The sequence below is a fragment of the Cajanus cajan genome, chromosome 4 (assembly GCF_000230855.2).
Source record: "Cajanus cajan strain Asha chromosome 4, NIPB_CcT2T_4, whole genome shotgun sequence".
Taxonomy (NCBI): domain Eukaryota; kingdom Viridiplantae; phylum Streptophyta; class Magnoliopsida; order Fabales; family Fabaceae; genus Cajanus; species Cajanus cajan.
In genome coordinates, this window is record NC_138520.1 from 14,747,794 (window position 1) to 14,774,088 (window position 26,295).

Genomic DNA, 26,295 nt, shown 5'->3' on the forward strand with positions numbered 1-26,295 from the left:
TCTTTTTCTACTTAAACATTTCTCACTTAATTAATGTTTGGAAGAGTGAAATATTTATGTGTTAACATATCTTCTTTGATCTTAATAAGATAGAAAGAAAGCTTTTATCTAATTAATTTCAAGCATTTATTCTCTTTTGTAAAAAACAAAAATTGCTAATTAAATAAAGATATTTTAAAGAAGATATAATTATTGCAAGTGATGACAATTAGAAAATGATTTTATAAAAGGGATAGATGAAAAATTGAAAAGAATTTTATATATAAAGAGGAAGATAGTATATACGAAAATATCTCTTATAAAAATAATTGTTATTAATGTCTCAAATCTTAGCCTAGGTCTTAGTTTACATTGATTTGTTTAGTGACATTGCCTACGCTAGTGACTTTGTGTTGAATAAGATTAGATTCCCTGTATAGCCTAAATTTAAATTGTAGTAACCCAATTTCGTCCGGAAAATGTCAATTTTTGTTTTAAAAATATATATATATATATATATATATAGCAAAAAAGGTATATTTTAAAAAAAATAAAAATAAAATAAAAATATAAAAATAAAAAAAATGTGAACAGTAATTTCGGTGTGAATAGTATTTTCGTGAGTGAATAGTATTTTCGTGAGTGAATAGTATTTTCGTGAGTGAATAGTATTTTCGTGAGTGAATAGTATTTTCGTGAGTGAATAGTATTTTCGTGAGTGAATAGTATTTCCGTGAGTGAATAGTATTTCCGTGAGTGAATAGTATTTCCGTGAGTGAATAGTACCTGAATAGTAACTTTGTAATTCCTATAAATAGAGGGAGGGAGTGAAAGAAAAAAAGAGAGAGGGAGAGAGAGAGAAAAAAAAAAGAGAAAGAGAGAGAGAGAGAGAGAAAGAGAGAGGAGGTTCTGCCCTAGTTCCGATCCCTAAGAGAGGAGGAGGTTCTGCCCGAAGTTTCTGTTTATCCAGAGGCTAGTAGCTGAAAGAGGAAATAGAGAGAAAGGGAGGGAGATCCGTGGTGGAAGTCACGTTCATCATCTCTTGTGTACAGTTCTATTTGTCATACTCTCCATTTAAATATATAAGACATTTTAATAATCAATTTCAAGTTTTTTTATTCCAAAATATTCATTGAATGGAAGGCTGAGCCTCCTATTAATTTATGAATTGTAATCATATTTAAATGGAAGGCCGAGCCTCCTTATTTTCTCTTATCCTCTGTTATTTCCTTTTAAGCTTTCTACTTTACTCTATTTATCTTTAATTTCGTCTAAAACCTCATAACAATCTCTAGCAATAATTATAATTAAAATTTTATTGAATTGACTTTGGTGTACACCTTAGTTAATTTTATATTTTTAAGATGAATGAGCTGAGACAGTTCAAGAATCTTATATTTAACAAAAATAAAATTTAATTAAAAAATATCAACACACAAATATTTTTTACAAAGAACTACGTAACTCTGATTCTTCATTGCACATGAAGATACGTAGGAGCAAGAACTAAATCTTGTCGAGCCAAAAAAATAAAAAAATATATTATCCTCCTTTTTATATAACAATAATAATTTTAACCTTTTTTTTCAATGCATAATTTAAATTAGTTAAATAAAACATATTTGATAATTTTAGTGAGATAAATATTTTATAAATTATAAATAATTAGTTTAATTAATTAAAGGTAATCGTCTTAGGACGAACGTTGTGAGGTGCTAATACCTTCCTCATACGTAATCGACTCCCGAACTCAAAATTTGGTTTTCGCAGACTATTTTCTATTTTATGGTTTTTCCAATGTTTTTCCGTAAAAAATAACATTGGTGGCGACTCCTCTTTTTCAATTTATTTTTCGCCGTCCCGTCGCGACCGAGGTTGCTACAGATGGCGACTCCACTGGGGATTTTTTTGAGAGTCAAGCCTATAATAATTAGTTAAACTAATTAATAATTTTTTTTAAATGTTTATCTCACTTTTTATTTTATTTTATTTTTTGTTTATGTTCCTTATTTGTTGTTTGTCTTATATGCATGAATTATATAAATATGTGTTGTGGAATTTGAACTTTAGGATAGAAGAATTTTATTTTCTATATCATATGTGATGTGTTTTGTAGATTGGATAGTATAGGATTGCTCCCTTCACACACTTCACATGCACAATTTCACACACGTTTATGAGTGGGGTCCTATGCCCGGACTTGAGTGCAACTTAGGATAGTAAGAGGTTGAGTAGTAGTAACCTTCTTGATGAACATCTTGTTTGGTTATTATGAAGGCCTCACTTAGAGTTTGATCCTTTCAAGGGTATTATCACCTCTAATAGTTTACCTATTATTGTGACTAATATCCTAAGAAGGGTTATTGGCTCTAGGAACCTGTTTTAGAACCATAGTCCCACCCTTTTGAGAGGAACACATATTAGGGGTCTATAGAGCTTTCAACTTAGGAATGCCCTTGTTAAGTATCACAGGAGCAATATTCTACCTCTATTTTTAAATTACATAAAACATAAAAAAAAAAAAGATTTTTTTTTTCATTTCATAACAAGTATCATGCATTTCATTTCATGAAAATTTTAAAAAAATAAACTCTTACATCCTATCATGCATTTCAAAAAGAATCCCATAAAATAAAATAGATAACTTCATTGATAGCATGCTGCATTCATTTCTAGGTTGTTGGAGAGTCATAAAGACTTAAGTCGCTGTGAACACCTTTCGAGAAGTCATGGAATTAGGTTTAAGGAAAACTTTAAAGTTAAAGGTCAGACAAACTAACTTGAGCAGTTTGAGAACTCTCAGTAACATGTTAAAAGGCGGTCAGCGACGAACTTTTGTTGTTCGATATGGAAAAATCCTTAACCTATTGGAAGTAGACGTACAAGAGGGAGCTGTCACTGCCCTAGCCCAATTTTATGATCCTCCCTTGAGATCCTTCCTTTTTCAAGATTTTCAACTGGCACCATTACTTGAGGAATTCGAACAAATACTAGGTATTGGCTTAGGAAATAAAAAGCCGTATATGTACATGGGACATTATCCTTCATTAGCCAAAGTTGCCATCTCCTTAGGGACTAATGTCAGAGAACTAGCAAGCAAGAAAGAGACGAAAGGGGGAATTGAAGGTTTCTCGCGAACTAACCTTGAGCGATATGCGCTAAGCTTAGCAGAGAATGAGAGATGGGGTGCTTTCATGGATGTGCTCGCCCTCATTATTTATGGGATTGTCTTATTCCCAAACATTGAAAACTTTATTGACTTTGCTGCAATTGATGTCTTCTTAGCTTTCAAACATGAGAAAAGAAGTCCTGTACCAGCCATTCTTGCAGATACATATCATTCTCTTACCTTGCGTCATGAAAAAAAGGGTGGGACAATTTTGTGTTGTATACCAATACTATACTTGTGGTTCACATCCTACATGTTCAAGAGAGGAAGTCAGATTGAGATTAAAAATAAGAGTGAATGGGCTTACAGCATAGCTAATCTTAGCGAAAAGACCATTTCTTGGTACTTGCGAGAACAAAACATCGATGAAGTGATTTGTCAATGTGGAGATTTCCCAAACGTACCACTCATGGGTACAAAAGGATGTGTAAACTACAATCCCTCTCTTGCGTTGAGACAACTCGGTTATCCGATTAGGAGCCCACCGGTTGAAGATTCGATCACTCCTTTCATGGTCTATGATATGACTAAGGAGTTGGATTTGCTTAACAAGATTAGACAGTCTTGGGATAAAGTGATTAAAAAAGGGAGGGAATTGGGAAAAAGAAATTGTAATGTGGAGTTGAGTTATCAGCAGTGGCTCAATGAGAGAGTCCAACATGTTAAATTACCATTCCAAGGTCCTATTCCAGTTATTAAAGAAATGCCAATTCAAGAACCCATGAGTCAAGAAGAGGTCGAAAAACTTAAAAAAGAGTTGGCTAAATCTGAGAAAGAAAAAGAAGATATGAAGAGGGAGTTAATACAGGCCCGCCAAGAGTATCAAGCAATGCAAAGAGAAATTTCCCAAGTAAGACAATGTGTTGAACTAGCCAATAAGCGAGCGAGAATTGAAGAAGGAAGTAAGTTAAATACCCGCAGTTGTTTAGAGGCCGCTTCCACAGAATTAAAGATGCGAAGAAATGAACGTGATCAAGCTAGGGTTGATGGTGAACGATGGAGAGAGGCTTGGGAAACATCCAAAAAAGCTGAAAAAGCAGCACAAAAACAACTGGAGGATTTGAAAGAACAACTCAAAAGGGTAGTGGCAGAGTATGAAAGTAGAGTTCAAGATGAAAAAAGACTAAATTTCAATCTGAATATGGACTATCAAGCCACATTGGGAGAGATAAATCATCAGGTTATGGGCCTACAGGAAGAAATAAGGCAATTAAGGGACGTCATCGGAATACATGAAGAAAATCAAAGAATTTGGGCATATAATCTTGTGGATCGAGTTCAGCAAGTTAAAAACATGCTCCATGACACTTCTCACCTACTACAACGAGCTGAGGGAATGGCAATCCCACATTCCACTCCCAAAGAAATTTATGACTTCCTTGAATACTGTAGAGATATGATAGCAAAAATGAGAGAGATGGTTGTTAGCGGTGAATAATTTAAGTTATCATGATGTATTATACTATTGTTATTAATAAAATTTGCCAGCTAAGAGAGGATGTTCATGCAAAAGTTACTCGTTTCATATTACGCTTAGTACTTAGAATGTGACATTCTAAAGGAAAAGTTTAATTGATAATGATCACAAAGATCCACTGATTCCATGACCTAGTATCTAGAACGTGACGATCTAAGAAACAATTAAAGAAAGATGATCCACGTGATTCATGTGATTTATGTCTCTCCAACAATTTAACATTTTCACATACACGATGCATAGTCACATTTTCATATCATTACATACTCATTAAATTTTCTTATACAGTTTTATAAAAGAAATCAATTATTGAGGCAAAGAAAGCATCCCTTCGACACCCTTACGGGACACGTACAAAGACCAAAATCATGGAAGGGATGGTAGATGACTTGGAGCAACAGCATGAGGAGCTGAGAGGAGATGTAAATCAGTTGAAAGAACAAATGGGAAAAATTTTGGACTTGTTGCAGTCAATGGAATCCAAAAAAGGGGCAAATGGAGAGTCGTCTAAACAGCCTCATGAGTCACCTGATTACCCTCCTGGGTTTACTCCACGCACGCAACCCAACCCGAATGTTCAAAGGTACACACCACCTGTCATCCTAACGACCTCAGAAAATGACCATCATGTTTCCACTTCAAACCTTCAAGGCCAAGTTCCATTACCTCCATATGGTTTACCTCCGGGATACACGCCACCTGTGGCTAATATTCCTGAGGGTAATCCATCTACCTCCACCTTAAACCCATCACATCCAACACAAACCCAAAACCTAACCCTTGAAGCTAATGACCCACAAATTCCAACCCACTCAATTGCTCATGCACCACCTAATGTAAGTCATGGCGAAAGGCCTCCTAATAACCAGGGATTAGTTCCTGCACCAACTGTTATTGTACACCATCGTCATTCGGAAGATATTTCCCATGATGATAAGCTTCAATCGTTGGAAGATAGATTAAAGGCCATAGAGGGATTCGACAATTATGGTTTCAATGCTGTGGACTTGTGTCTGGTTCCTGATGTTATAATTCCTCCCAAGTTTAAAGTTCCAGAACTTGATAAATACAAGGGAGATACATGCCCAAGGAATCATCTCACTATGTATTGTCGAAAGATGGCCTCCTGTGCTCATGATGACAAATTGTTGATTCACTTCTTCCAAGAAAGCCTTATTGGAGCAGCATTAAGTTGGTACATGAGCCTGGAGCGAGGAAGAGTACGCACATGGAAAGACTTGGCAGAGGCTTTCTTGAAACAGTACAAGTATAATATGGACATGGCCCCAGATCGCACACAGTTACAAAATATGATAAAGAAAGAGAATGAGACCTTCAAGGAATATGCCCAACGATGGAGAGGGGTAGCTGCTCAGGTACAACCTCCATTATTGGAAAAAGAGATGGTCACGATGTTCATTGATACACTCCAATCCCCCTTTTATGACAGGATGATTGGAAATGTATCATCAAACTTTTCAGATTTGGTCATCATTGGAGATAGGGTTGAGATGGGAGTTAGAAATGGGAAGATTGCACACATGACAACAGGATCCACAACCATCAAGAAACCCTTAGAAACCACAAATAAGAGGAAAGGAGGTGAAACAAATGCAGTGATGACAACACCAGTCAGACCTAACTACAATCCTATTTCTTTCATACCCAATTATAGACCCCAATATATGTATAACCCACAAATTGCAGCAGTTTCTTTGCCACCATACCCGCAACCTTATCCATCTAGAATGTCTTATCGGCCACCTACAGTGCCACCACAATTTCAAGTACCCCAAGAAAATCAATCGGCAATTTCGCCTCCCATGGTGAATAATGCTCAAAGAAGGGGAAATAATCAACCAAGGACTCTAGCTCCGATCCCTATGACCTACACTGAACTGCTACCACATCTGGTTCAAAATGCTCTAGTTGAGCCTCTTCCTATAAAGCCTGTCCAACCTCCATATCCAAGAGGTTTTGATTCAAATGCCAAATGTGAATATCATGCTGGGGCAATAGGCCATTCAACTGAGAAATGTTGGGGTTTGAAACACAAGGTACAAGACTTGATAGATGCAGGATTATTAAGCTTTAAGGAAAGCGCGCCGAATGTAAGAAATAATCCACTTCCAGGTCATGGGACTTCATCGGTTAATGCTATCAAAGAAGAATGTACTCCACAAGTGACAGAAGTAGAGAAGATCCGAACCCCCATGAGATTCATTTTTTCAGAATTGTGCAAATATGGGATGATTAAGGGAGAGTCTCGCAAAGTAGGAGTATGCGATTTCCACCCTACAACCACACATTCTATTGAGGAATGTGGCAAATTCAAGGAAATATTACAAGGCATGATTAACTCAAACTTTGTTCAGGTGAGCCAGGTGCGTACAAAAGAGGATGTATTGATGATTCAATCAAACGAAAAGTCCAGCATGACTACTCCAAAACCACTGGTAATCACTTTCACAAAAAACACTTTCGCGTCAACACCTAGTACCCTTAAGCCACTTGTTGTGCAAATTCCAGCTCCTTTCCATTACAAGGACACTAAGGCGGTTCCATGGTGTTACGAAATGAAGGTAGAAAGTGAATATGTGAATGCCCAACAAAAAGAAGGAATTGACACTACAGAAACCAACGTAACAAATATCGCAGGAGTAGGTGGAATGACCCGTAGTGGTAGAGTCTATACTCCAGAAGAGTTAAGAGCAGAAGGCTTGACAAAAAACCATAAGCAAAAGGAAAATACAATTATCAATGAAGAGGTTTCAAGTGTTAAGAGGAGAGATGATGAAAAAGTCATGGGGAAAAAGAAAAAGGAAGTGTCGGATGAAGAAGTCTCAGAATTTCTTAAGTTTATTCGACAAAGTGAGTACAAGCTCATTGATCAATTAAATCATACTCCTGCAAGGGTATCTTTGTTATCAGTGCTGATGAATTCTGAAAGTCATAGAAAATTATTGATGAAGATCTTGAATGAAGCTCATGTGTCCAATGACATCACATTAGACACATTTGGCGGCATTGTTGGTAACATTACAGCCAATAACCACCTCACTTTCACAGATGATGAAGTCCCAGCTGAAGGAAGGGGACATAACAAGGCTTTACACATCTCTGTGAAATGCGCAAATCACATTTTGGCTAGAGTGCTTATCGATAATGGGTCCTCATTAAATGTGATGCCCAAGTCAACACTGGATCGATTGTCTTGTGATGGGACACATATGAAACCCAGTTCTATGATTGTGAGGGCCTTTGATGGATCACGAAGGGAAGTTATGGGGGAGATCGAAATCCCTGTCCAAATTGGCCCATTCACCTTCAACATAACTTTTCAAGTCATGGATATTAAACCTGCATACAGTTGTTTATTGGGAAGACCATGGATCCATTCAGCTGGGGTTGTTCCCTCTTCTTTACATCAGAAGCTGAAATTTATTGTGGAGGACAAGCTAGTGATTGTCTCGGGTGAGGAAGACATGTTGGTGAGTTGTCCTGCTCCCACCCGTTATATTGAAGCAGCTGAGGAGGCTTTGGAAACTTCGTTTCAGTCATTGGAAATAATTAGTACTGCTTATGTTGAATCTCCAATGGGAAGTCCACAACCATCAAGTGCATCCATGATGGTTGCAAAGGTCATGATGAATGGAGGGTATCAGCCAGGACTTGGGTTGGGAACATGCTTGGAAGGAGTCACGAAATTAATAGAATTGCCAGAAAACAAGGGTCGATGGGGGTTAGGGTACAAACCTACTCAAGCCGATAAAAGAAGAATGGCAGAAGAAAATAGAGAGAAAAGGTTGGCTCGTCTAGAGAATCGAGAGCCTAAAGTTCAGAGGATTCCCATTTGTCATCTTTATCAAAGCTTTCAAAGTGGAGGGGTGGTGCACGCAGACCAAGTGGCTATGATTAAGGAAGATAATGATGATAATCACGCCAACTTTGTGTATCCGTGTGATCCATGTGAAGAGCTCCATAATTGGAAGATCATTGAATTTCCTGTGATTCTTAATTCAATTTCAAAGTAATTGTCACACAAACTCTACAATTATTCCCGTGATTTTAGTATGACTTTTTGTTAATGGGCTTGCATGTTGTCTTTCAGTATATCATATGAATGAAATGCATTTTGATCTTTTTGTCATATGTTCTCTCTATCCTTTAATCTTTCTTTTCTCTCATTTATTGCTCCAACCTTCATTTTCTTTCATCAACCCTAAATTGCAGATTCAATAATAACCATGCCAAAAATAATAATGCTAATATCCCATGTCACGATTTTGATCACCCCATTAATGAGGCTGAAGAAGATGACAATGACCTGAGCACTCCACCAGAAATAGAAAGGTTGATAGAACAAGAGGATCGGGTGATCCAACCCCATGAAGAGGAACTTGAAGTAATCAATCTGGGAAATGAAAATGATAAAAAAGAAATAAAAATAGGAGTTGCTATAAAAGGGGAAGAAAGAAATAAGTTGCTGAAGTTGTTATTTGAGTATGCTGATGTCTTCGCGTGGTCATACCAAGACATGCCTGGGTTGGATTCTAGCATAGTTGAGCATCACTTGCCATTGAACCCAGAATGCACACCAGTTAAGCAAAAATTGAGACGCATGAAGCCAGAGGTCTCTTTAAAGATAAAAGAAGAAGTAAAGAAACAATTTGATGTTGGATTCCTTGCAGTGGCAAAGTACCCTCAATGGGTTGCCAATATAGTTCCTGTCCCAAAGAAAGATGGAAAAGTTCGAATGTGTGTTGACTATAGAGACCTTAACAGAGCTAGTCCCAAAGATGACTTTCCATTGCCACATATAGATGTTCTAGTGGATAACACTGCCCGACATGCTTTCTTTTCGTTCATGGATGGATTTTCAGGATATAATCAAATAAGGCTGGCTCCTGAAGATATGGAGAAAACTACATTCATTACATCATGGGGAACATTTTGTTATAAAGTGATGCCCTTTGGATTGAAGAATGCTGGAGCAACCTATCAACGAGCTATGGTGACTTTGTTTCATGATATGATGCATAAAGAGATTGAAGTTTATGTCGATGATATGATTGCTAAGTCCAGGACGGAGGTAGAACATATCACAAATCTACAAAAGCTATTTGTGCGGCTAAAGAAGTATAAGCTCCGACTTAACCCTGCCAAATGTACTTTTGGTGTGAAGTCAGGAAAATTGTTGGGATTCGTGGTTAATGAAAATGGTATAGAGGTGGATCCTGACAAAGTGAGAGCAATTTTAGAAATGCCAGCTCCAAGTACTGAAAAAGAAGTTCGTGGTTTCTTGGGGAGGTTGAACTATATTGCCAGGTTCATATCTCAATTAACTGCAACCTGCAATCCGATTTTCAAGTTACTGCGCAAGAGTCAACCAGTGATATGGAATGAAGATTGTCAAAAAGCTTTTGAGAAGATGAAGCAGTATTTACAAAACCCTCCAGTTTTGGTACCTCCCACCTCGGGGAGACCTCTCATTTTGTATATCTCGGTACTTGAGGAATCTATGGGTTGTGCACTGGGGCAACATGATGCATCTGGAAGAAAAGAACAAGCAATCTATTACTTGAGCAAAAAGTTTACAGATTGTGAAAGAAGGTACTCTCTGGTAGAGCGAACCTGTTGTGCTTTGGCTTGGGTTACTCGACGTTTAAGACAATACATGTTAAGTCACACTACTTGGTTAGTGTCCAAGATGGATCCGATCAAGTATATATTTGAAAAGCCTGCTTTAACGGGTCAAATCGCTCGCTGGCAAATGTTATTATCAGAGTATGATATTGTGTATGTAACCCAAAAGGCTGTTAAAGGCAGTGCGTTGGCTGAGTATTTGGCTCATCAACCCATAGACGATTATCAATCAATACAATATGATTTTCCAGATGAAGATATCATGGCTTTGTTTGAGGAGGGAGAGTCCATAAATAGAAAGAAGTGGATGTTGTTATTTGATGGAGCTTCTAATGCATTGGGGCATGGAATTGAGGCAGTGTTGATCACTCCAGAGGACCGATTAATCCCTTTCACTGCAAGGTTGGGTTTTGATTGTACTAACAATGTGGCAGAGTATGAAGCATGTGCAATGGGGGTTCTAGCAGCTTTGGAGTTCAAGGCTAGAGTGTTAGAAGTTTATGGAGACTCAGCATTGGTTGTCCATCAACTCAGAGATGAGTGGGAAACTCGGGATTCTAAATTAATCCCATACCACTCATACATCAAAAATTTAATGGAACAATTTGAGGAAATAACTTTCCATCACATCCCTCGCGAGGAAAATCAACTGGCTGATGCCTTGGCTACATTGTCTTCGATGTTCAAGATTAGTCAAGGAAAAGAGGTTCCACTGATAAGAATACATAATCAAGGTCAACCAGCATATTGTCAAGCAATAGAAGAAGAACCAGATGGAAAACCATGGTTTTATGACATCAAACGCTATCTAAAAGACAGAGAATACCCTCCTAGAACTTCAGAAAATGACAAGAAAACTTTAAGGAGGTTGGCAATGAGTTTCTTCTTAAATGGAGAAGTACTTTATAAAAGAAATCATGACATGGTATTGCTTAGATGCGTTGATGCTAAAGAAGCTATGGAAATCATGGAAGAAATCCATGAAGGTTCATTTGGAACACATGCAAATGGACATGTAATGGCAAGAAAGATCCTAAGATCTGGCTATTATTGGTTAACCATGGAGGCTGATTGCTGTAGTCATGTGAGGAAGTGTCACAAGTGCCAAATTTATGCAGATAATATTCATGTTCCCCCAACATCTTTGAATGTATTGGCCGCTCCATGGCCCTTTTCAATGTGGGGAATAGACGTGATTGGTCCAATAGAACCAAAAGCATCCAATGGGCATCGATTCATACTTGTTGCTATCGACTATTTCACTAAATGGGTTGAAGCAGCTTCTTATGCCAGTGTGACCAGAAATGTGGTGGTCAAATTCATCAAGAGAGATTTAATTTGTAGATACGGGTTGCCAAGTCGGATCATTACTGACAATGAGACCAATTTGAACAACAAAATGATGAAAGAGTTGTGTGAAAGTTTCAAGATTCAACATCACAATTCTTCACCATATCGCCCTAAGATGAATGGGGCAGTGGAAGCAGCAAACAAGAATATTAAAAAGATTATTCAAAAGATGGTGGTCACCTACAGGGATTGGCACGAAATGCTTTTTTTTGCCCTACATGGATATCGCACTTTCGTTCGCACCTCTACTGGGGCAACTCCATATTCGCTGGTTTATGGTATGGAAGCAGTACTTCCCATTGAGGTTGAGATACCTTCTCTAAGAGTATTGGCTGAAACCAAACTTGAGGAAGCGGAATGGGTTCAGGCTCGCTATGATCAGTTGAACCTCATTGAAGAGAAAAGATTGAATGCCTTATGTCATGGTCAATTATATCAAAAAAGGATCAAGAGAGCTTCTGACAAAAAGGTTCATCCGCGAGAGTTTCAAGAAGGAGATTTGGTATTAAAAAAGATATTGCCACCCCAAAGAGATCATAGAGGGAAATGGACCCCGAATTATGAAGGGCCCTATATGGTAAAAAAGGCTTTTTCAGGAGGAGCTTTGATTCTCACAAATATGGATGGAGAAGATCTGTTGAATCCGATAAACTCTGATGCAGTCAAGAAATACTATGCATAAAGGAGAGCACAAAATAATAACAAAAAGAAAAGGCTCGCTAGGCTGAAAACCTGAAAAGGCAGCTTAGGCAAAATTTAGAGTGACCTGATAGGCTGAAAACTCGAAAAGAGCGGCCTATGCAAAAGTTAAGGTCTAAAAAAAAAATAAAAGAAATACCCATTAGACTGAAGGGGCAACTTTAACAAATGCAACTTTTCTAAAGAAAGGCGGAGAAGGAGGAAGTAGATATGACAACCAAAGTGGGAAGCCGGGGCAAACTGGAAGGCCAAGGCAACATTAAGATGCTCAACAAGCATTTCACACCTTTAGAGGCCAATTAATGGGGTTCTCAAAATTGTTGATGTGGGGAATTAGTGTTGCTTTCCCCAAAAATATGATATGTTACTCTCCCATTGTTTTGTTTATCTCCACTCTCATATACTTGTGCTTTCTTCCTTGAAGCAATAAAAGCCCATATTCCCCACCATTCGTCATTTTTGTGTGTTTATTTCATTATTATATGCTAAAAGTGCAACATGCGATGCAAGAAAAACCAATAAATAAAGTCAAAAATAGGCTAAAATATCTCAATTACGATGATTGATTCTAAGAGTCACAAAGAAATGAAAGATCCCTAGCTAACTTTATTGAGAAGATTACAAATGTTGACAATTTTGAATTGTACTATCAGACAAGATAGCTTATCTAGCGACGCAATAATTTGACAAAAGGTCAGTCTGAACACTCATGCTCGTGAGGGGGTCAAAGGTTGGAAAAATGATGCAAAAATAATAATAATAATAACGGGATGAAAGGTCAAAACTCATCTTGTTATTATTTTTCCATTAAAACCATTTCATTGCATGTCATGCATACATCATGAACCGATTGAATGTTTATTACAATTTCTAAATTTGAATTTTCCTATACTTACTTGGTTGTTGTCCCGATTCTTAATGTTTTGAGCCCCCGTGCTCACTCTTTTAATTTTCAAGCCTCTATCAATCTTTCGGGTCCCCGCGCCCATGTTTTTAATTTTTAAGTCTCTATCAATCTTTCGAGCCTCCGTGCTCACTCTTTTAATTTTCAAGCCTCTATCAATCTTTCGAGCCCCTGTGCTCACTCTTTTAATTTTCAAGCACTCTATCATTCTTTCGAGCCCTTGTGCTCACTCTTTTACTTTTTAAGCCGCTGTGCTCACTCTTTTAAATTTTCAAGCCTCTATGCTCACTCTTTTCGTAACCCAATTTCGTCCGGAAAATGTCAATTTTTGTTTTAAATATATATATATATATATATAGCAAAAAAGGTATATTTTAAAAAAAATAAAAATAAAAAAAAATATAAAAATAAAAAAAATGTGAACAGTAATTTCGGTGTGAATAGTATTTTCGTGAGTGAATAGTATTTTCGTGAGTGAATAGTATTTTCGTGAGTGAATAGTATTTTCGTGAGTGAATAGTATTTTCGTGAGTGAATAGTATTTTCGTGTGTGAATAGTATTTTCGTGAGTGAATAGTATTTTTTACTGTTCATGAATAGTATTTCCGTGAGTGAATAGTATTTTTTACTGTTCATGAATAGTATTTCCGTGAGTGAATAGTACCTGAATAGTAACTTTGTAATTCCTATAAATAGAGGGAGGGAGTGAAAGAAAAAGAGAGAGAGGGAGAGAGAGAGAAAAAAAAAGAGAAAGAGAGAGAGAGAGAGAGAGAAAGAGAGAGGAGGTTCTGCCCTAGTTCCGATCCCTAAGAGAGGAGGAGGTTCTGCCCGAAGTTTCTGTTTATCCAGAGGCTAGTAGCTGAAAGAGGAAATAGAGAGAAAGGGAGGGAGATCCGTGGTGGAAGTCACGTTCATCATCTCTTATGTACAGTTCTATTTGTCATACTCTCCATTTAAATATATAAGACATTTTAATAATCAATTTCAAGTTTTTTTATTCCAAAATATTCATTGAATGGAAGGCTGAGCCTCCTATTAATTTATGAATTGTAATCATATTTAAATGGAAGGCCGAGCCTCCTTATTTTCTCTTATCCTCTGTTATTTCCTTTTAAGCTTTCTACTTTACTCTATTTATCTTTAATTTCGTCTAAAACCTCATAACAATCTCTAGCAATAATTATAATTAAAATTTTATTGAATTGACTTTGGTGTACACCTTAGTTAATTTTATATTTTTAAGATGAATGAGCTGAGACAGTTCAAGAATCTTATATTTAACAAAAATAAAATTTAATTAAAAAATATCAACACACAAATATTTTTTACAAAGAACTACGTAACTCTGATTCTTCATTGCACATGAAGATACGTAGGAGCAAGAACTAAATCTTGTCGAGCCAAAAAAATAAAAAAATATATTATCCTCCTTTTTATATAACAATAATAATTTTAACCTTTTTTTTTTCAATGCATAATTTAAATTAGTTAAATAAAACATATTTGATAATTTTAGTGAGATAAATATTTTATAAATTATAAATAATTAGTTTAATTAATTAAAGGTAATCGTCTTAGGACGAACGTTGTGAGGTGCTAATACCTTCCTCATACGTAATCGACTCCCGAACTCAAAATTTGGTTTTCGCAGACTATTTTCTATTTTATGGTTTTTCCAATGTTTTTCCGTAAAAAATAACATTGGTGGCGACTCCTCTTTTTCAATTTATTTTTCGCCGTCCCGTCGCGACCGAGGTTGCTACATAAACTTAGCAACTAAGTTAGGCAATGTGACAACGTAAGTAAATTAAAACTATATTAAAACTCAGCAACTAAATTAAGCTATACGAAAACCTAACGAAATTTAAACTATATTAAAATTTATCCTAAAACTTAAACAAACTATATGTTATATTAAAACTTAACTAAAATAAAACTATAATAATAGTTAGCAACTAAATTAGGTTAGCTATATCAAAACTTAGCTTAAATTAAAACTATATTAACACTTAACCAAAAACTTAGCTATTAGCAACTAAATCTAGCTATATGAAAATTTAGTTAAATTAAAAGCTTAGTTTAAAAAATAGCAAATAAATTATACTATATCAATCCATAGCCTAAATTAAAATTATATTAAAACTTAGCCTAAATTAAAACTTAACTTATATTAAAATTTAACAACTAAATTATTAAAAAAATAGTCTAAATTAAACTTATGATTAAAAAAATATTAAAACTTAAACTAAATAAAAACTTTGTTTCCATTAAAACTTAGCAATTCAAATATTAAAAGTTAGCCTATATAATTGATATAAACTATTTAATTGTACGAATGTTGAGGTTTGTTTGTCATACTTTTGATAAAGGCATGATAAAAATACCAAAATATAATGGGGATTTTTTCAAAAAATTTTAAAAATTGTTGGATTGAGCAAACCTTATTTTTTGAGTTAATTTTTTCTTCTTCTTTATGTTGGTATACAATCAAAGTTCTAGATGGTTCAATTAAGTAAATGGAAATGGATTTATAAAGTACGCATAGCCTTTATTGGTAAGAGACCTTTTAGATGATAATCAAAAATAAAACTTTAGGTTCAAACTGGATAATATCTTACCAATGTGATGTGTATGGAAAACACTGGTGCACAACGTGGTATCAAAGTCAATGATTTTGACTAGGTGACCCACTCAACAAGTACAATGGAGGTGGCAATATGATCCCTTGTATCGAATTTTTTTCTAATAGTGGGTCTATATATGGAAGAAAGTCTTCCTAATAATATAGAAGGTTGAAAGGTGTGTCCCACTATCGTTAGTTAACAATGGAGCAATAGTGTAAATACTTAGAGGATAATTGTGTGACACCCTCTATCCCACATGCATACGTTCAATAATATAAAATAACATATCTAAAATATATCTCATATATTACTCAAAACCATAGGTAAAAAGTATCACATTCAAATTCAAAATTCAAAAACTAAATCCAAGTAAATTGGTGTTATAAGTTCAAACGCTTTGCATAAATGTTTATAAATGAAGTAAACTAAAATTTCTTATTCAAATAAAACATAAATAATCCTTATGCTAAGAATCTCAATGTCACATCTTATCAGAGTTTTACCATCAATTAAACTTCTCCAAATTCAAAATTACATGCATACACAAGTCTAGAACAAAACAGCAAAGAAAAGGGGAGTGAGAACATATATATCTCACTCCAACTATTGGTGTAGGAAAAAATCGGGTATCCATACACATAAAATACATAATATATAGTTAAAGCAACACAATTATCACAATTAATTGCATCATATAATCTGTAATAGTTAAGGCATACATGGTCTCATACTTTAAAACACATCGCAATATCATTCAACTTCGTCAGTCACAACAATAATGCTATGCTCGTGCAATATATAAGACTCTTAACTATATGCATGTGGCGCCAGTAAAATAATTTCTTGCCACTCAAAGGCTGAGTAATCTAGGAGTTCATACCAAGTCAAGCCATCACAACATTCTCACTAGAAGAAAATACATCAAGGAGTGTCAAGATAACTATGTTGGCTATTTCACCCATACATTTTCAATGTGACAGGACTAGGGTTCCCAAACCTAACTATCCCCTAGGTCATGGGATCCCCAAACTTTTATACAAGGGGGACCTTCCCTAATAGTGTTTCATATCATACCCATCACACGAAAAGCACATTTATGCAAATGATGAATGTCATCCATAGACTCTAATACACAACCAATAAATCATATTCACATAACAACATATTTCACATATCACTGCTAAGTCATACTTAGGATCAATTAATCATTGGTTTCACATGTCTGAAAGGTTTCACAATGTAAGCATTCAATGAATCTCACATATTTTCAATTCTCATCTTGAAGCACATGTTATTCATTCACCTCATCACAATTTATAGGTAACTCATTATCTCATTCAACTAATGTAATCCATTAATCATTGCTACTTTAAGTCAAAAATACAATTTTGCATATCAATAACATCGTTATATCACAATAGCCTGTTTAGAAAACTAAGGAGACAAATGAGTTTAATCCCTCACACATACAAACAATGGGATTGAGGTCAATCCCGTTACCCAATAGATAATTCACACCCTCGGAGCGAGGTTCTCACTCCCCTATACCTTAATTGATGTTAAAGTTTAAATTTGGGTTTATGAGCTTCTCTTCTTTAGAACATGAGATGCATGATTAGGTTTTTTGTGAATTGAGGCAACTCTACACATTTAAATAATATGTTAACACTATCTCTTGCGTAGCTTGTTGATAAAACTATAACCTAATTTCCTCATATTTTGAACTTGAATTTATAAAGATAATTAACTACTAATATCATATCTAATTACTTAGAATATATTATCCCTCAAGTAATCAATTAAAAAATATTTTAAAAGATATACATAATTACCTAAATAATTAAATCATGATTATATTTTTGAAAATAATAGATAAATAAATTACTATCTTAAAATATCTCTTAGAATATATTATTACCCTAATTAATTATTTTAAAATATATTTTACATAAATACATAAGATAATATATTTTTAAATAAAACAATTTTGAAATCTTTTTTTCTTCAAATACATAAGATAATACCTATTCAAATATTATAATTTTAAAATCTTTATTTTTCTTATCTTAAAACATTCTTCTTTATAAAACCTCTAAAGTAATCAAAGACATAATATTTAATCAAAATACATTAAAACAAATAAGATATATTTATATCTCTAACAATTAATATAACAAATAATTTTACAAATCTTTCTTTAATTAATAAAAAAAAATCATTATTATTTAAAAAGTTTTAATGTAGTTATAAAACCTATTTAATTGATTAAAATATCTTTTTAATATTTTTAGAAAATTTAGGATGTTATAGAATGAACTTTGTAAGCCACTCGAGGACTACTTTTCACAACAAGAAGGAATTAAACCATGGTCTTTTGTTTTAATCAAATTCTCACTTCATTTGAACAAAATGATAGACATCAGTTTATATACACACAAAGTCTCCATTGTTAAAAGATTTTTTGAGTGATGATCAAAAATAAAATTATGAAAGTTTAGTTCCAAAGTAGACAACATCTTACTACGTACTATAAAGGCATGCCTATGTGGAACCCTCTGGTGCACAACAATTGGTATTAGAATCGATGGTCAACTCAACAAATATGATGGATTTGGTAGGTGGATCCAAGCATAAGACCCTTTGTATTGAAAACTTTTCTAATGGTGGGGGTCCATGTATGGAAGAGCGTCTTCCTAGTGACTTGGAGGGTTAAGAGGCATGTTCCATTATCGTGAGTTAAATTATAAAGTAGCGATTAAAAGTACTTAGAGTGTTTTTTAGCTCTATAAGCCACTATTAGATATACTATTTTTCGCTACAAAGAGAGGCGGGTTAAACATGGTTCTTTGTTTGAGAAAAGGACTGTTGATATACAATCAAAGTCTCACATTATTCGAACAAGATGATGGACATGTGTTTATATATACAAAGTCTCCATTGATAAGAGGCCTTTTGGGTGTAACCAAAACTAAAACATGAGAGCTTAGAACCAAAGTGAACAATATATATACTATCAATGTGAAGACATGTGTGTGGTAATCCCCAATGTACAACATTTTACGAGTTTAAAATTAACACAGTTAGTGCAAAAAATTGATGGGAAGACCAATTTGACTAATAAAAGCATTTCAAGTGACCAAAATAAAACTTCTTAAATTTAAAGAACCGAATCGAGGATGTTTTTGAAAAAAATATGAAAATTAAATTATTTTAATAATTAATTATATAATTAATTGATGTTATAATCAATTATAATCCAAATGAATTTTTGTTTATATAAGATTACTGGAAAATAATTTTAAAATATTTAGTTAATTTTGTTTTGATACAACAAAAAAATATCAACTTTTATGTAATAATAAACTTTAGAAGAAAAAAAAACCTATTTGAAAATAATCATAAGTTTCTAATCTTCAAACTCATTAAAACAACTTATTTTTCTAAAACAAAAGTTATTTATAAATTTAACCTAATTTTTCAAACAACTAACTTAGTCTACAAACTGCTTTTTTCTCAGAGAAACAGCTGAAATTTAGAAATTTAATATTTCTCAAAACACTAAGATTTAAAATAAAAACAAGATTTTAACCATTAAAATATTGTATATCACATGTTTACTATTATGAGTATTGCATCACCCAGCTAAAATCATAATACGTAATATCGCATACATTAGATTAAAAAAATAATTAAATCAATATAGTCAGAATCTCTAATTCAGTTGCCCTTTTTGAAAAGAGGGACCTAATCATTATTCTAATATCGGGCTATCTCTATCTTTTATCTTTTGCTTTCAATGTTCCATTTTGAGATTCTTTTTACCTTTTTCTTATTTTCTTCATACAATAATGTGTATTGGATGCAAAGGTTTTCATTAGATTTTAGCAATCTTATAACTTTAATTTTCTCTCATATACTTTCTCTGTACGTTGTAGTTACCAGTCACAAATCTTTATTAGCTAACAATAATGTGAAGAACTGAAAGACAAAGAATTATAATAGTATTTGTCAAGAAAAACAAAAGAATTATATATAATAGTTTAAGTGATTCAATAACTCTGAAACTAAAAAATTGAAATTAAAAGCAGGCATGCATCCCATCATCTTGCAAAATTATTGGGGTATTATAATTTGAGATAAGCCACTATAAAATGGTTGGTTTGCGTTGATCAAATTGTCACATGTGTTGAGAAAGAATCTTATGAAGGTTAGTGGGTTTACTATCCAACATGTCACAATCCGTGCCATGTGATTGATTGACAAATTTTCTGGATTGTGACTTTGGGTTGGCTTAATGGTATTGGATTTTCCATTCGCAAAGAGAATCCAACATTATAATGGCAATGAAATACTCAAGAACTAGATTCTAAAAATAAATTAAAAAACAAAAATGTCATTGTTTTGCTAAATGACAGATATATAGCAATCCTACCACTTTCTATTTTTTCATTTTTCTTATTCATTCCTTTGAGGAACTGCAAAACCCTTTCACCCACATGATCAAACAACCAAAATTTCTTTTGTGTGGAATATTCCAACAAATTATATAGGAAAGGATCGTTGGAGTCTTGGAGTTAAAGAAAGGACATCATAACGTGTGAGACTTCTTCAAGGTGATTCTCGTAACAAAATATCAGCAGTTGCATACAGCAAAAATAGCCAATAATTTTGAAAACTAGCTCACACCTCAAGGAATTCCATTATAACGCCTGACCCTTTTGTTTCTTTGAAACAACTTTATGAATTTAATAAGAAAAAAATTCCAATTTTTGTTGTATGATGGTTGACGTTTTACTGACTAACATTTCTTCTTGTATTTTTTCTTAAAGTACGATACATTAGTAATAGGAAATATCACTTTATTTGTATGTCGGTTGAGTGAAAAGAAGTTATGCTTCTAGTTATGCAAAAAGAAAAAAAAATAATGATAAAAACTTAATCTGAATTATGCTGCTACCACATTACCAAACTTATATAAGTAAAATGTTGAATTGAATTTTTTTTTAATTGTTGCAATGTTTTTAGTACAAGAGAAATGTTTTTAGTACAAGAGAAATATTTTTTTTTCTTTAGTAAGGAGGATTGCTTATTAAAAATTTTGTCGATTAGTTAAGTGCATAACATTATAAGAGTACTGGAGTAGCTATCAAGCTTAATTATAAAAAAAGAATTTTTTTATATACTTATGTTTAATCATGTCAATATCCCATTATAAAAAAAAATTATATACTTATATTTAATCATGTCAATATCTTGAATTTTATGGGGCAATCCCACAAATCTCAGTGTCATTGCCTATTCTTCTATCTTTATGCTAACTTCAAGCACTTATATTGTCATTCAACAAAGGGAGGTTAGTCAGTCCAATAAATCAAATACAATCGGTCGACTTCACACTAACTAGGTCAATTGGCCACCTAATAAAACGAAAACATACAAACCCTTAGTCTCAAGCACTAAGGTGTGAATAGGCATGAGATATAGAGATCAATTAGTCACTTACCATGAAAATACAATTTTCTATATAAGCTTCAAGGGGAAATTTGCTAGCTTGTTGAATGCAGTATACAACATTGTGTTTTATGCTTTTATTGTATGATTATCTATTATTTTATATGTTGCTATGTTGAGTTATTTTTGTTGATTTTTAAGCTTTAAGGGGTAAAAGACCCTTGAGAACTAAGTTGTCTAGAGTTAGTTAAGTTAAGGTCAAAGTTGGTAATGAAACGAGAGAAGTGTACAAGGTTTTCGGAGAATATGGACTTCTTTTTCTTCTTGATGGATTTATGTTGTATGTTGGATATATGTTAATATTCTATCATTTCCATGATTTGGATTTCAATTTTTGAACTTGTAATGAGTTGATGAGGTCATAATTTGAGGTAGTGATGAATTTGAGGCTAAATTTTCTTAGCTAGGCGAATTTAAGGACTTAAAAGATGTTTAATATTTGTATGATGTAAGTTGCTTGTATATGTTGTAATGTATGATAATTGATGACTATAGATGATTAATTGGTTAGAATATTTAAAAGATGTTTACGATGAATGATGCAAGTTGATTGAATTGTAAGTTTTTTTAATTAAGAAGTACAAAGATGAATGATGATGTTTTAGTGTTGTAAGTCTCTTGTTTAGTAGAATAAAGATGATTAATGATGAGACATTGAATATTGATTAAGTTGAAAAAATGTAATTTGTTAGTTGTTGTTTAAGTTGTGCTATATGTGTGTTTTAAAGTTGTAGTTGAGTAAAAAACTAGAGGAGAGAATTAGTTATTTTAGAAATTAAAATATCTCATTGTGTGGATCTGAGTTGTGGTACTCTTCGAGCCTAGTGTTGAACCATTCAGTGAATTATTTACCTCTTGATTAGGAAGTTGATGTTAAAGTTGTTTCCTCTAAGTTTTTAAGTTGAAAACAGTATGGGGACAGGCAAAGTCATACTTAACATAAGTGGCCAATGAGTAAGGCACAAAGTTAGGGGCCACAATGTCTAAGTGAGTGATGGAAGAGTGCACAATATTTGAAGGATAGACAACGGGCTAATCCCGTTGAGGGCTTGGTTGATGCATGAAAATATTGTAGTAGGCTCGCACTCAAGTTATTCTATTTTTTCATAGTAATATTAGACTTTCATAGTTTAAGTGGTAACATCTAAGAAATCAAAAAGTGTTTTTACCTAGTTATTAATCCTAATGTTTTTCTATACTTGGTCTCAATAGGAATTAAAAGTTGTACTATACTTGACCTAAAGATGATAGGTTAGACGTTATGGTTCGATAGGGTCTAGTCACTTAGACTGCTCACTAAATTGTAGGAAATCTCCTTAGTTGAATGTGTGATAATTAGGACTGGAAATGAGTCGAGTTGAGTTGAGCTCAATTTAGCTCAGCTTGACTCAATAATATTTTGCTTGAACTTAACTCTATACAAACTCGTTAACAACTTGGTTAAGCTCATTAGCTCAAATCACATGAACTAAAAGTCAAATTTTTAAATCTTACACATTTCAAAATTTTGATTTAATAATAGATTTTAGATAAAATGATTGTTTAATTTTTTTTAAAAGATAAAACATAACTTACTATATTAGTTTTGCAATGTTATAAGGCATGACTCCAAAAAAACTTAATTACAACCAAAGTTTGTATAAATAAAAACTACTCCACCTTGCATAAAAGAAAAAGAAAACGCAATCTATAACCAGGAAATTTTAAAGTGTTCACTTTTTTTTATTATTGTTGTTGTTGTTGTTGTTGTTGTTGTTGTTAACGTATAACTAAGTTTTGAAGGTTTTTTCAAATTTTAATAAATTGACACTAAATAGAGAGTTAATTAAATAAATTATATATTTATATGTTGAGTTGATTTATGAAACTGACCAAATGAATTATACATAACTCAAGTTTGACTCATTTATTTATCAAGCTTGATATATCTATAGTTCAAGTTCCACTCATTTAGTTCATGAACTAAGTTCAACAAGTTAATTATCAAGTCTAAGTTTCAAACAATTTTCGAGTTGGTTCGATGCATTTCACCCCCTAGGTTTTCAAAGGTTTAATGTTGCTTAAGTTGATAAAGTTGTTAAGTTGCTCAAATTATTAAAGTTGAATGTTGTATAAGTTGATCAAATTGCAAAGTTGTATAAAATTGATTGTTATGTGTGTTGGATTGTCAGGTTGTTTATGTTGCTTAAGAGGATTAAAGTTGTGAAGCGTGTTGTTATGTTATAATTGAGTTGGATGTTATTTATGATGTTTAAGTTGTTTATAAGTTGATTTATCTTGTAAAGTTGTTTAAATATGATAAGTTGTTAAAGTTGTTAAATTGCATAAGTTGTGAAGTTATTGAAATTGTGAAAGATGAGATGATTTTAAGTTGCTTCAAGTTAAATTCAGTTGATGAAGTTGTTTACTTCTATTATGTTATGTTATTTCTTTTACAAGTTTACCCTTACCTTTTCATGTGTTGAACTGTGATGATCATACTTAGTGTAAGAATAGATCAAGATTGGGTTGGAGGGCGAGTTTGGAGTTAGATGGCTATACTTGAAGATGACTTTTTGTTAGGTTTTTCTAATACAAATATGCTACTAGATAACCGTACCATGACCCAAATCAAAAATCACGAGAGAAAAACATGAAGCGCAAAAGTGTGTCTTTTTGCTAGTGTACTTTCTCAAACTGTCTTCCTTCCTTAAGGATTCATAATCCCCATAACTTTACTAAACGAAACAAAACACATCATACAACATTAAATAAACATATAATCATATAAAAAACATATGAAAACAATAGTTTTACACTCATTGCTACCATTTACTTGAAGATGTAGGAAACTAACTCTATATAATCTTAGGATTTAGTTTAGATTTATTCTATTGTTTTTTAACTTTTTATTTGGTCTATTCTCATTTGTTCTGTTTTATTTTTATGATATTATCTTAAGCAAGTTTATCATTTGTAACATTTTTCTCTTTACATAAATGTATTTTCTCTCTTCTTAACTTGAGTAAGAAAGGTTCTCCATTCATAACATTTGCATGGTATCAAGAGCCTTTGGCTAATATCGCCTCTAATATCTCCCTATCTCCTTATCTGATTACTCTTAACATTAGCAATTTTGTTTCCCTTGACCTCACATCCTCAAACTATTTCCTTTGGCACTCTCAAATATGCAACGTTATTGAGACTCTAGATCTTGGTGGTTTTACCAATGGAGAGAGACTGATGCACTTCCCATGATTTCCTCCCCATGAACACTGAATTCAGCTCGTGGCATAAAACTTGATCAACCCAACCCTCTCTTCCACCATTGGCGTCAATTTGATCATTTGGTTCAAGCTTAGATCACAAGTAGATTATCTAAGGAGGCACTCAGTCTTATAATTGACATGGAGACTACTCGTGATGTTTGGATAACGTTGCAAGACACATACGCTTACACCGTCGTGGAACGTGAGTTCTTATTAAAACAAAAAATTATCGACTTTGTCCAAAGAACCAATGAAGCTCATCATTGATTATATTCGGTATTTTAAATTATATGTGATGATTTATCTCTCATTGGCAATCCTTAACCGATCATGACAAGGTATTTAATCTTTTTTGTGGTTTAAGACCTGACTACAATGTTTTCATGACTACTACGATGCACCCACCTATTCCAACTTATCAATCTTTCATTCCTCAACTTATAAAGTATGATACTCACATTAGTGAATTATCTAAAATAGTCACTCCCACCTTCTAAACCAGTCACCCACAGAAAAATAACTACAAGCATCAACAATACAAATCTCATCTACTACGCCACTCTTTCAATTTAAAGGGTTGGGGCTTCACACCCCATTCTTCGCCATCTAGTGCCATCAAACCTTCCTCTCGTGTTACTCCTACTAAAAGTCCATGTCAAATTTGCAAGGGGACAAATCATGAAGCCATTAGTTGTCTTAAATGTTACAATCATGCACATCAACCTGAGTTCATTTCTCTTGCATTAGTCACCTTAACTCTTTATGATACAAATGATGCTAATGATTGGCTTGCTAATACTGGAGCTAGTGCACACATGACAAATGATGCAAGTATTTTGTGTAACACTTGTCCTTATAGAGGCAATAAATTTATTGTTGTCGGTAATGGGGCCACTCTTCCTATATCTCACATTGGTGACACATCTCTTCCTTTAGCAAGTGCCTTAGTTTTACCATTAAAGATGTTCTTGTTTTTCCTTCTATTTAGAAAAAAAAATTATTATCAATCAATCAACTAACTATTGATTATCCTTGTCTTTGTGAATTTTTGTGAGATGGTTTTGTGATCAAGGACAATAAGATAAGGATGATTTTGACCAAAGGGAAGAGGACACGAGATATGTATTTTCTCCAAATGAAGATTAGTGCTCTATGTTTGGTTCAGTTTCAAAAAGTTGATGCACATATTTGGCATGCCCGTCTTGGGCACCCTCATATGCAACTAGTCCATTTCTCACAAAATAAAGAAGCAATTCAATGCTCTCACAGGTAGTCCTTAAAATTTATTTGTGAACATTACACTATGGCAAAAACATCTGAGATGCCATTTCTTTTAGTGAATAAAAGAAGCAGTATTCCTTTTGAAATTCTTTATATATACTTATGAGGACTAACTCCTATCTCTCAAAATCTAGTTTTTGTTATTATGCTTGTATTGTGGATGATTATACATGTTTCACTTGGCTAATTTTACTTAAAGCTAAATATGATTTCTATCAATAAATTTTATTCTTTGAGAAATTTGTTGAACATCAATTTAATACCTCTATCAAAATAGTACAATGTGATAATGGTGGAGAACTTGTTAACAATCTATTTTTAGGATACCTTGCATCGATCTAATGGCACTAAATTACAACTTTCTTACATGGGTACCCCACAACAAAATGGAATAGTTGAATGCAAAC

General features: G+C 33.5%; 1 protein-coding gene across 1 annotated transcript; it reads left to right on the forward strand.

The window, feature by feature from the left end:
* Nucleotides 1–4,993: 4,993 nt before the first annotated feature.
* On the forward strand, nucleotides 4,994–13,060 carry LOC145957191 (uncharacterized). The gene is made up of 3 exons (XM_083073408.1): nucleotides 4,994–8,655; nucleotides 8,859–9,030; nucleotides 9,118–13,060. Exons 1-3 carry the CDS (start codon nucleotides 4,994–4,996, stop codon nucleotides 12,301–12,303), a joined length of 7,020 nt encoding a protein of 2,339 aa, XP_082929534.1. The 3' UTR covers nucleotides 12,304–13,060.
* The last annotated feature ends 13,235 nt before the right edge of the window (nucleotides 13,061–26,295 follow it).